The sequence below is a fragment of the Notamacropus eugenii genome, chromosome 7 (genome assembly GCF_028372415.1).
Source record: "Notamacropus eugenii isolate mMacEug1 chromosome 7, mMacEug1.pri_v2, whole genome shotgun sequence".
In the NCBI taxonomy this organism is placed as follows: domain Eukaryota; kingdom Metazoa; phylum Chordata; class Mammalia; order Diprotodontia; family Macropodidae; genus Notamacropus; species Notamacropus eugenii.
Window position 1 is genome coordinate 48,069,706 of NC_092878.1, and position 13,499 is coordinate 48,083,204.

General features: G+C 35.3%; 1 protein-coding gene across 5 annotated transcripts in view; it reads right to left on the reverse strand.

Annotated features, from left to right (window-relative positions):
* The window catches only part of HEATR5A (HEAT repeat containing 5A), a 191,993-nt gene that overhangs the window by 146,029 nt on the left and 32,465 nt on the right, over window positions 1–13,499 (reverse strand). For all 5 annotated transcript variants that reach the window (XM_072622526.1, XM_072622524.1, XM_072622523.1 and 2 more), the window contains exon 2: window positions 2,784–3,014. In XM_072622526.1, coding sequence (XP_072478627.1) covers window positions 2,784–2,909 — 126 coding nt within the window. In that variant the 5' untranslated portion in view covers window positions 2,910–3,014. The remainder of the gene's footprint in view (window positions 1–2,783; window positions 3,015–13,499) is intronic.

The following is a 13,499-nucleotide window of genomic DNA, read 5'->3' on the forward strand; positions in this document are numbered from 1 at the left end:
CCCATACTCTTACGAGATTCTCCTCCCTACCCCCTACATATCCCCTAAGCATTTTCTGGTATACATCACTCTTTGTGATCTGTTAATACATTGGCTAAGTACCCCATTTTTGCTAAACAAGGCATTTTAAAGTTTGAGACTTAACATATATTCTTATTGGTATAATTTATTTACCTTGAAGTCAATGCCTATTTTTCTCTCCCTCTGTTTGTACTTGTGATATCAAAAACATTGTAAGTAGAGAGACCTTGTATAGTTCTCTACAGTATAACTTCAAGGACACCAAGAAGGCCCTGCTACTGAAAGAAAGCTCGCTACTTGCTAAGTGGAAGCTTGAAATTCTACAATTATATACTTATTCCCTTGGTTTAAGGTACTGTATCTCTGGTCAAAATGTAGTAGTTACAACAACTGAATTCTTAACCAATCATTTTTGCCTTAATGTGAATTAACTTCTTAAATCCTTCCTAAGAATGTGTTAGGGAGATTGAAGAGAAAAAAAGGGGTAAATGGAAATAGTATCTAGGGGTAAAAGGACAAAAAGGAGGGTGACTGAGGCATAAGACTATTTCTACCTGTTGTAGACTTCAAATAAGGCTGAAAACAGCCTTCAGCGATTAGTTTGACCTCCTAACAACTTATTTTAGGAAATAATTTCAGTTATTTAGAGTCAGTTCAGTTCATATCTTTCACATACTTTCTACAATCTTGCTCCTTTTATGTTATTTTGTGTAAAAATATAGAAAAGCAGAGATTCTATGTAGACCTTAATGTAATAAAGGGAGAAATTACAGCACAAAGCTGTGAAATGATCTACCATTCTGGAAAATAATTTGTATATATGCAAAAAGTCACTAAATTGTGACACAGAAATACCATTAACGAGGCATATATACCAAAGAAATCAAAGAGATCAAACAGGGGAAAAAGAGAAAGGACTTCTATGTACAAAAATATTTACAGCAGTACTTTTTGTTGTGGCACAGAACTAGAAACTAAGAGACTACTTATCAACTGGGAAATAGATAAACTGTGGCATAGCATGTAATGAAACCTTACTCTGCCATACAACATTATGAGAGACATGGGAAGCTTGGAATGATTTATACGTACTTATGAAGAATGAAATGAGTAGAACCAGGAGAAGAATTTACTTAATGACCACAACAACGTAAAAGGAAAACCCTGGTCAGATTAAAAAACTCTGCTCCGAACATCTCGGTGATGGAATGACTGATCATGACTGTAAAAATGATCACGATCCCATCTTCTGGTAGAGGAGTGATGGACTAGAGATGTGGACTACAAGATAAAAGACATATAATTTTAGACAAAGCCAATGTGTGTGTGTTTGGGGGGAACGTGACTTTTTTTTGGTACAGGGAGGAAAGTTGGGTAGGGAGTATGAGGTACTGTTAGCAACACCAAAAAAGGAAGAAAAGAGAGTCAATAAAACATTAAACAGTCAAATAAAGAGAGATGAGGGAAGATCAGAAGAGATGAGCAGGAAGTGAAAGGGAGAGGGGGACTAAAGGAAGAACTAAGCATCAATACAGTGCTCAGTGTTAGGGGTTATGGTAAGCATTTGACAAGTATCATCTCATTTGATCCTCACAATAATCCTGCAAGGTAGGTGCTGTTATAATTCCCATTTTCCAACCAAGGAAACCATGGCAAATAGGATGAGGGACTTGCACAAAGTGACACAACTAGGGAGTGTGAGGCTGGATTTGAACTCAGATCTTCCTGACTCCAGCCCCAGATCTCTAGCTCTTTCACCTAGCTGCCTCTGGTAAAAGAAATTACACTGTTAAGATCTACCCCCCAAACACTCAAGCTATATGTGATGGGATTCAGGATTACAAATGCAGTCTTTTTAATGTTCTCCTTTTAAAAGGAAAATGTTCATGTCTGTCAAATTCATAATCATAGAAAGGGAAACATGAACCCCCCCCAAAATATAGATCAATATTATTAATGAATATCAACATTAAAAATACTAATACTTGCAAATAATACATAGCAGTATATCCAAAAAGATTCCCATTGTGACCAAGTATGATTTATGAATGGAATACAACGGGATGGGTTTAATATTAGGAAAAACAATTAATATAAAAAATCTTGCTGACAAGAGAAAAAATAAAGAAGGCACAATTATATTATTTCATACTGAGAAAGCCTTTGATAAAATATAAAACTCTTACTTAAATGCCGAAAATATTTTACAATATACAAACAGAAGGATCTTCCATATGATCAAAAATAATAAAGAAACACTAGAAGCATTCCTGTGAAAATATTCTTCACTATGTACGTATCAAAAGGTCTTTGTAATAAGACTTTTGGAGTAATATAAGAGATGCAAGTGATAAATCATATTAAATTTTTTTTATTAAATTTTAAAATTCTGGTTTATTCCTTTCTATCTTTTTATATGACAAACCATCTACTAATTACAATATTAAAATGAATTTCTTTTCATGGGAGAAAAATATGACTATATCGTCAAAACGAGTTTTAATAGAGTGTATCTTCTTAGAAATACTTGAAGAAATATTCAGAGCTATAACCACTCAGAGAAATATGTATTTGGATGACACCCTGACACTATTTGAAAATCCTTCCTTTTCCGGTCAGCCCACTATATACTTATTTTATTAATATAAAAATCCTAACAAATGGCCTTGGTTAATACATGACCATGAGTTAACAGTAAAAATATCAAGAAAGGACTAGCTGAAAACTTCAAAAAAATTAACTATTTTCTTAATTGTACATACCCTGTTGGTTGCAAGTAAAAGCTTCTCTAAAAACTTCAACCATTCAAAAATAAACTCTGCCTTCTGAACTTCCCCAAGCTGATTATATGCTTCTTCATTCAGTAATAAGCTGTGAGCCAGTTCCATTCCTTGCAATTAATCTCCTCCTTTAGAAACCAGCTGAAAACTCTGCAGAGTGATAGCCAGGATTCTTCTCATTAAAATTCAGTTGGTAGAGTTAAATGCAAGTACCTGTAGTAAAAGAAAATAATGTATTTTTAAGGGGGGAAAGAAAGCATAACTTAGATTTATGTGAATAAGGACCATTTTTAAGAGATCAGAAAGAGTTTAATGTATACAACTTTTAAAATGGAAACCCAAAATCATAAAAATCACAAGTAATTTAATTTGTGATTGTTAATAATTGATCAATCAATAAACAGTTAGTAAGTGCCTACTATATACCAGGCACTGTGCTAACTGCTGAAGATACAGAGGTAAAAGGCAGTCTCTGCCTTCAAGAAGCTCAAAATATTAACGGAAGGAGAAAACAAACATATACATATATACGCATATATGAAAAATTGGAAATAATTAACTGAGAGAAAGCACTACAATTAAGAGGGATTGGGAAAGGCTTCCTGTAGAAGATGGGATATAATTAGGATAAAAAGGAGGGAACAGAAGTTGGTAGGTAGACATGGGGAGGGAGAACATAATTTTGGAAAATACAGATAACAATAGTAATAACAACATTTTACTTCCACAGCTCTTAGGTTTACAAAGCCATTCTTATGAAAACTTATTTCCATTTCATAGATGAGGAAACAGAGGGAGGCTAAGTGGTAAAAAGATATGGGCACATAGCTGGTATATATCAGAATCTTGATTAGAGCCTAGGTCTTCTGATTATCAAGTCTAGTACTTTTTCCACCACTCTATGATGTCTCAGAGAGACATCATCAATATAAAGTATAATATAATTTATTATATTAATAATATAATATATTATGAAATAATATATCATCAAAATAAAAGTTCGAGAATTATGTAAACAGATGACCAGGGCACTTTTTCAGTAATATGACAATAGTAGATCTAAATGGTAATGCCTATATAAGAGAAAGTGTTAATATTTCATAAAAATCTAAATATTCTGAAAGGCTTCAGAAAGGTTATCTTGGTTAAAGAAATTCAGTTAAGAAATCTATTCCTTTTTTTCCCCTTTTAACTATTCTTTGACACTAAAAGGCTAGAGCCTCAAATTTCAATAAAACATTTCCAAAAGTTCTCCTTTTCTTCTCAAGTTATTTGAAGGAATGAATAAAACATACAAATGTGATCAATTAGAAAACCAGAGAAACAGACATGAAGTACACACAATTAAAAAACTAAGTTTGCATTCAAAACCCATGGCTGTATGGGAAAAAGTAATTTAGCTATGTCTGAGAAAACCTTAAACACTACCAGACCATGCCAAAATTGGGCCAAAAACAAGCTACCCTTTCTAGAGGTTATCAGGCCGGCTGAAGAGATATTTTTCCGCTCTACAACAGTAAGACTGTGGTGTAAAATGATCTATCAAGCAATAAAATGGGTAATACAATGCAATAAATAAATAATTTAGTACAAAGTCTGACATCATAGGCATGGCAGAAAATTATCTTGAATACCATAAATATATTCTGTATATTTGTAAAGGAGTAATTAATCACTAATCACTGATATACTATATACAATATAAATATATTGAAAGCTTGTACACTCCTCTGTAAGTACTAACAAAGTTTTAACAAATGTCATACAATTTTACAAATGAAGGTGAACTTGCTCTTAGAAATCACTGTTTACAGTGTGGCGGAAGCTGGGCATAGACTAATGCCTAACACCATACACAAGGATAAAGTCCAAATGGGTACATGATCTAGGAATAAAGACTGATACTACAAACAAATTAGTGGAGCAAGATACAGTGTACTTATCAGATTTATGGAGAATGGAGAAATTTTTGACTAAACAAGAGATAGAAAACATTATGAAGTACAAAATGCATAATTTTGATTACATTAAATATGAAAAGTTTTTGCACAAACCCAATGTAACCAAGATTAAGAGAGGAGCAGAAAACTGGGAAAGAATTTTTTCAACTAGTGTCTGTGATAAAGGCCTCATTTCTAAAATATATAGAGAACTGAGTCAAATGTACAAGAATACAAGTCATTGCCCAACTGATAAATGGTCAAAGGATATGAACAGGCAGTTTTCAGAGGAAGAAATTAAAGCTATCTATAGTCATATGATCTAAATCACTATTGATTAGAGACACAAATCAAAACAACTCTGAGGTATCACATCACACCTATTAGATTGCTTAATATGACAAAACAGGAAGATGATAAATGTTGGAGAAGATGTGGGAGAGTTGGAAAACTAATTCATTACTGGTGGAGCTGTGAGCTGATCCAACCATTCTGGAGAGCAATTTGGAACTACGTCCAAAGGGCTATAAAAATGTGCATACCCTTTGACCCAGCAATATCACTTCTAGGACTGTATCGCTAAGAGATCATAAAAATGGAAAAGGGTCCCACATGTACAAAAATATTTATAGCAGCACTCTTTGTGGTGGCCAAAACTGGAAATCAAGGGGATGCCCATCAATTGGGGAAAGGCTGAATAAATTGTGGTATATGAATGTAATGGAATACTATTGTGCTATAAGAAACGATGAACAGGAAGACTTCAGAGAGACCTGGAAAGACTTATATGAACTGATGCTGAGTGAAAGGAACAGAACCAGGAAAGCTTTGTACACAGTAACAACCACAGTGTGTGAGGAATTTTTCTGGTAGATTTAGTACTTCATTGCAATGCAAAGACTTAAAAAATTCCTGATGGACTCAATGCAAAATGCCTTCCACATCCAGAGAAAGAACTATGGAATTTGGTCACAGAATAAAGCAGACCATTTTCTTTTGTATTATGTTTTGTTTTGTTTTATGATTTTTCCCATTCATTTTAATTCTTCTATGCAACATGACTAAGGTGCAAATGTATTTAACAGGAATGTATGTGTAGAAGCTATATAAAATTGCATGCTGTCTCAGGGAAGGACTAGGGAAGGAGGGAAAGGGAGGGGGAAAAGTCTAAGATATATGGAAGTGATTGTAGAACACTGAAAACAAATAAAATAATTTAATTTTTAAAAATCACTGTTTACTTCAAATCTTATTTCTGAAAGGATATATACATATATAAAACAAATATGTATATATACATACATATATACTTGGATACAGTATGTATCTGTGTGTACACACATATAGAGGAGAGAGAGTGAAAAACAGAAACAGAGTGTGTTGATGCCACCAATTTCATTTTTAATATAACCTTGACTTGTGTATCAACATTCATGATGCATCAAGCATTTATGGAGCATACTAGAGAAATAGTTTCATCTTCCCTATTAGGGAGCAAAAGGCTTCTTAAATTCTGCTGTTTAGTTATCTCTGCCTAGAACCCTTATTGTGATCTAATGCATAATTTCTGTTACTCATAAATGGCTCTGCAGAAACTTGCAGTAAAAAACCCTAGGCTTTTGCCTATTTCACATATCCCAAGATACAAACCACCATAATCTTGTGTTATTAGAAAAGAGTCAATACACTGAAATATCCAATGGAAAAATAAGTACAAATACAACTTCTAATATGTAAAACATTATGAAAGGATTGAAGAGAGACATTTCTTTTTTTTTTTTGCTATTTGTTAACAGATATTTTGTTCTGATACAACACACACTTGATACAATAACAAAACGAACCCACTTACAAAGTGTGTTCATCCAAATGTTTCTTTCTCAACTGTTAAGTGAAAGGAGAGATATACTTTACATGCGACAGTGCAGTACTAACATTGAACAACACTCCACTGTTTACACGGTTGCAGTCGCTGTGCTTTGAGTTCTGCTTTCTTCACTTTGAATCCTCTCCTCTAAGTCTTCTCCAGTAGTTGATGTACTTAGTTCACAGAATACTAGATTATTATGTACATTTGTTTCTAAGTTTTGATTTTACCCATCTGCTTCTCCACTTCTAATCTAGTACCTCCATAATGTTTCGTTACAACTTAGAGGGCAACCATGGGATCTTGAAGGTTAGGCCAGCAGAGTGCAATCTAGGTAAGGATCTACCGCAATGGAAACATTTCTATAGCACACCTTAAGAAACCAAGTCTATTTTCTTAGAACCCACCTGATTATTTTTTTTTGGCCACAGTTTCATGCTTGGCAGGAAACAAAGTCCTGTGTAGCCACCTTCTGCATCAAGAATGACAGTAGCAAAGTGGCAGGAAAGGGTGCAAAGGATGCCAAGAATTACAATTTTCAGACTGACTAAAAATTTCAAATTGATTATTGGTACTCTAATGTGAGATATTTGTCCAATGACCAATGAGTGGATATATTGCTAGATGTGCTGAACCACACTGAACCTTGACATTCTTCCTATAAAGGAAATGGGAAGAAGGAAGTTGCAGCTAAATGGGAAGATGGTTCATAAGTGGAGTTGGTAGAGGAAGTTGTATTATATTAAACGCCCAGAGAAATACAAGAAATATTATTTGATGGGAAATTTGGATACTATGTATTTCCATACTACTGATAAGCATTTGAAAAAAGATCCTTATGACCTTTGACTCAGCAATATCGCTTCTAGGACTGTAATCCCAAAAGATCATATAAATGGAAAGGGTCCCAGGTGTACAAAAATATTTATAGCAGCTCTCTTTGTGCTGGCCAAAGACTGGAAATCAAGGGGATGCCCATCAATTGGGGAATGGCTCAATAAATTATGGTATATGAATGTAATGGAATACTATTGCACCATAAGAAATGATGAACAAGAAGACTTCAGAGAGGCCTGGAAGGACTTATATGATCTGATGCTGACTGAAAGGAGCAGAACCAGGAAAACTTTGTGCACAGCAATGACCACAGTGTGTGAGAGTTTTTTCTGGCAGACTTGGATCTTCATGGCAATGCAAGGACATTAAAAAAAAAAATTCCCAATGGTCTTCTAAGGCAAAATGCCTTCCACATTCAGAGAAAGAACTATGGAATTCAATCGCAGAATGTAGTAGATCATTTTGTGTGTGTGTGTGTGTGTGTGTGTGTGTGTGTGTGTGTGTGTGTGTGTGTGTGTATTATGTTTTGGTTTGTTATATGATTTCTCCCATTTATTTCAGTTCTTCTACACAGCATGACTATAATGAAAATGTATTCAATAGGAACGTATGTGTAGATCCTATATAGAATTGTATGTCGTCTTGGGGAGGGAGGGGGAGTGATGGGGGTTAGGTAGGAGGAAAAAAATCTAAGTTTTATGGTAGTAATTATGGAACATTAAAAATAAATAAAATGAATATATTTTTTAAAAAGATCCTCATGATAATACGATGATCTTTGCACGCTGATGACTGCACTAATCTACAGCAGAAAAAGCACACTAAAGATGGGAAAAGGGGCCAGATTGGGAAAATATATATATAAAGGAGATCAACATAGTGCTGGAGGTGACACAATTGCAAGAGCACTAAGGCACAAATATAGAAGGTATTTGAAAAAGATAATAATGGCATGGAAAGAAATATCAAACATTATAAGAAAGAGTAAAAGAAAACATCTCTATGAAAGTCATCTATAGATAAATTGAAAGCAACCCCAATGAAAAAAATTGTAGGAAACAACAAGGCTTTTGATAAGTGATATTTGACAATAATTTTATCATGTCACAAATATCTGAAGGGATAGAGTTAAGCATAGGGACAGGGATAGAAATTGTACTTGTCATGTCATTAGTATAAGAAGTTCCCCACTGAAGAAATTCTCTTTACCAACACAAGTTGGCACCTTCTCTGTAACTTAAAGTTTGAGATTGCCTAGAGCACTGAGAGGTTAAGTGATTTGCCTGGGTCACAGACAGTATATATCAGAGGCAAGACTTAAACCTAGTCTTTTTGGCTTTGATTATACCATATTACTTTTAAATAAATGAAAGATGGAGAAAATGTAATATTCCACTGTGCTTACTGTTTGTTAATTACTAAAAAGCATTGGATTGGTAGAAGAAAAAGCTGCCTTACAGGCTCTTTTATAGCAAGCTGTCTTTCCTCAATACATAAAGATCATTCAGGATTCCTTGGAAGATATAACAACTAGAATAATTAGTGGGTCATTTCAATGACCTACTGAAAATAAACATCAAGTAAAGTATAAAAGAGGGAGATATATGCTTGCCAACAGTATTAACCAGAGTACAGGGTCAATGAGGGACTCTCTATAAACAGGGAGGTCCTGGAAATGCTCAACATTATGGACACTGTGTTGATTGTATCAATCCCCAAGGTACTACAGAGCCTCTTGAAAGAAATCTGTAATAATTCAAAGGAGTTTAACCTTTCCATCTATACAGGAAAGACTAAGTGGATAAAGAATGCTTATTGCTCAAATTTCAGCATGCATTTGGATGGTCACCTACAGTTTGTCTGACACTGTGTATCTGGAACAGAGAGTACAATAGCCCAAGAAAATTAGAAAGGCTAAGAGTCAAAGAGAAGGAGGAAAACTGAGTTGCTTGGGGGAAACTATAAAGTTCATTTATTAACTCAAAGCTTCCTTAAAAGCAAAGGCCAATCTTTTCAATGGTAACAATTTACTGGTATTGCTACATAGCAACAAAATACTGAGCAACATTGCCTTTGAAGAACTAAAATACTGCACAGAAGGCAATGGGGAAGTTCCTGATGGGTAAATCAATGAGGAACTCTATAATAAAACAAGTCCCATAAGACAGGCAAGCATAGGTGTGCTGCAATCTGTACCATTAGGGGGAATTCCCAAATGGATGAGATCACAAATCCATTTGTATATTTGAGAATGTCTCTACAACTATGCTATGCTAAGATGATCCTGAATTCTCAAAGGCCATGTCAATGAAACAAAAGCCTGACAGGTCCCGTATCAAGCTGAATATGGTCCTAAACATAGAGTGAATTTCTTTTTTGAAGACTAGTCGAGCTAATTCAGAAAGGCTCATCACTAGTAGTCTGGCTATCTGGATGATGAATTCTTTGACTAGAGCAGACACTGAAATAAAGAAAAATACAAAATTACCTGCAATTCTGCATAATACCTTTCTGCTTCTTCAGTGGTGGAGTGGTTGAAAACAGCAAAGATGCTAAGAATCACAAAGATTTTAGACCACCTATAAATGTTAATTTAGTTGTTGGTACTCTAAACATGAGATCCTTCCCCATTGCCCAATCAGTGAAGATACTACTGAAAGAACTGAATGGTATCAATCTTGCATCCTAGCTCTAATTTAAATCAGAGGAAAGGAGGAAGACAAAGTTAAATCAAAGGATGGAGGGGGCAGAGCCAACATGGCGGAGTAAAAGCAGGGACTTCCCTGAGCTCTCTCCCAAAGTCCTCCAAATACCTGTAAAAAATGACTCTAAACAAATTCTAGAGCTACAAAACCCACAAAATGACAGTGAAACAAATCAGCCCAAGACAACCTGGAAAGTTAATAGGAAGGGTCTTTTGCACTGAGCAATGAGTGAAGTACAGTCCAGCGTGGGCTGCACAGGCACAAATGGCCAGAGCCGGTCTCAGGGGACTCAATCATTGGCAGCTGTGGCAATTTCCAGACTTCTCAACCCACAAATGCCAAAAAGGCCAGTGGGAAAACTCTATGGGACCTGGGTGAAAGAAAAGCACCCAGTCTGGCTGGGGCTATCTAGGACAGTGGTGGTGGTAGCAGTGGCCAGAGGTGGCAGCAGAGGCTGCTTTTGGAGCTCTAGGTCCATAGACTGTGGGAGATCAAGTGACTGATACAAAATCCCTGAAGCCTGGGACAGTATACCTACCCCTACTCTCACCCCCACCAGAAGCAGAGTCCTACCTTGACAAAGAGTTAGAAAGTCAAGTGTTTGGCTGGGAAGATGAGTAAACATGGTAAAAGAACTCAGACTATAGAATCTTACTTTGGTGAATAGGAAGATCAGGACATAAAACCAGGAGGACAGCAGAGTCAAAGCTCCTACATCAAAAGTCTCCAAGAGGAATATGAATTGTTCTCAGGCCATGGAGGACCTCAAAAAGAATTTTGAAAATCAAGTAAGAGAAGTAGAAAGAAAATTAGAGAGAGAAATGAGAGTGATGCAAGAAAGTCATGAAAAACTTGCCAACAGCTTGCTAAAGGAGACCCCAAAAAATACTGAAGAAAAAAACACCTTAAAAAATAGACTAAAGCAAGTGGCAAAAGAAGTCCAAAAAAAAAAAACGAGGAGAAGAATGCCTTAAAAAGCAGAATGGGTCAAATGAAAAAGGAGGTTCAAAAGCTCACTGAATAAAAGAATTCCTGAAAAATTAGAACGGAGAAAATGGTAGCTTAGGACTTTATGAAAAATCAAGAAATTATAAAACAAAACCAAAAGAATGAAAAAATAGAAGACAATGTGAAATATTTCATTGGAAAAACCACTGACCTGGAAAATAGATCCAGGAGTAATTTAAAAATTACTGAAAGCCATGATCAAAAAAAGAGTCTAGACATCATCTTTCAAAAAATTATCAAGAACCAGGGGGTAAAATAGAAATTAGAAGAATCCATCTATTACCTCCTGAAAGAGATCTCAAAAGCAAAACTTCTAGGAATATTGTAGCCAAATTCTAGAGTTCCCAGATCAAAGAGAAAATATTGCAAGCAGCCAGAAAGGAACAATTAAAGTATTGTGGAAATACAATCAGGATAACACAGGATTTAGTAGCTTCTACACTAATGGATCAAAGGGCTTGGAATATAATATTCCAGAGGGCAGAGGAGCTAAGATTAAAATGAAAATCATTTACCAAGCAAAACAGAGTATAATCCTTCAGGGGAAAAAATGGACATTAAATGAAATAGAGGACTTTCAGTCATCCTTGATAAAAAGACCAGAGCTAAATGGAAAATCTGACTTTCACATACAAGAATCAAGAGAAGCATAACGAGAAATCAGAAGAAACTTATTAAAGTTGAACTGTTTACATTCCTATGTGTAAAGATGATATTTATAGCTCATGTATTAGGGCAGTTAGAGGAAATAGAGAGATACATAGAGGGCACAGGGTGAGTCGAATATGAAGGGATGATATCTAAAAATGATTATCTTTAGATGATATCTAAAAATAAAATTAATGAGAGAGGAATATATTGAGAGAAGGAGAGGTAGAATGGGGGTAAATTATCTCACATAAAAGAGGCAAGAAAAAGGTTTCACAATGGAGGGGGGGAGGTGAGAAGGAATGAGTGGACCTTACTCTCCCTGCATTTGGCTTAAGGAGGGAGTAACATGCACACTCCATTGGGTATCTTATCCTACAGCAAAGTAGGGAGAAGGGGGAAAAAGGGGGGAGGGATGACAGAAGGAAAGGCAGATTGGGGGAGGGGGTTGTCAAAAACAAACACTTTAGAAATGGGATACGATCAAAGGAGAAAATAGAATAATTGCGGGGGAGGCAGGATAGAATAGAGGGAAAATAGTTAAGTCTTTTACAACATGACTGTTATGGAGGTGTTTTGCATAACCACACATGTATAACCTATATTGAATTGCTTGCCTTCTCAATGAAGGTAGGTGGGAAGGGAAGAAGGGAGAAAATTTGGGATTCAAAATTTTAAAAACAAATGTTAAAAAATAGAAACTAGGAAATAAAATATACAGGCAGTGGGGGATAGAATCTATCTTGCCCTTCAAGAAAGTAAAGGGGAAGGAGATAAGAGGGGATGATGATTAGGGGAAGGGATAATTAAAATGCATTCCATTTAGGGGTGGGGGAGGAAGGGGAAAGATGGGGAGAAAATTTGGAACTCAAAATCTCGTGGAAAATGAAAGTTGAAAACTAAAAATAAAGAAATAATTTTAGAGAAAAAAATCAAAGGATGGCTCACACATTCTAGGAAAGGCAAATAAAGATATTGATGGAATTGGCTTCATTGTATAGTACCCCCAAAGACAACAACATAATTTCAAGGGACATTTGGTGATCTCACATTGAAGTATCTATAATAAATATTTGCAAAATGTCCACCTCAAAAATAGCTGCATGGTTTATAAGCCAACATCTGTTACAGAAGATGAAATAGAAAAATTATAATAAGAAGGTGACAAGACCTTCCAAACTAAAGAAAACTAGATTCTGATACTTAGTAACTTCCATTCAAAGATGGAAAGGTGAGGACAGCCAAAAATATACTGGCAACATGGCTCAGGAACAAGCAAGAGGTCAAAGGCTTGTAGATTACAAAGAAGCTTCATGCTCATATATCATGATACAGTGAGCATCAGAGAACATTACAAAAATGACATTTATTACATTTTAAACAAACAGGAAGCAATTCATTCAGTAATTCATGCATTAGATGCCTTATGTGTTAAAGTGAAGATCAAAATTAGTATAAAGCTAAAATGAAAATGAGAAAAATATATGACATGCAATTAAAACAACTCAAACATGACCTGATCAAACAAATTATTAAAGAAGAAAAATGAGATATGGATGGGAAAAAAGCACAGACAATAATTTCAGACAGAAGTTTAACCAATGTACATCAACTATCATAACAAGGAAGCCAAAACAGCCTATAAAGTGCCTTGGTCAGCTAGCACTTATATGCCAAGAGGACATATGGTAAG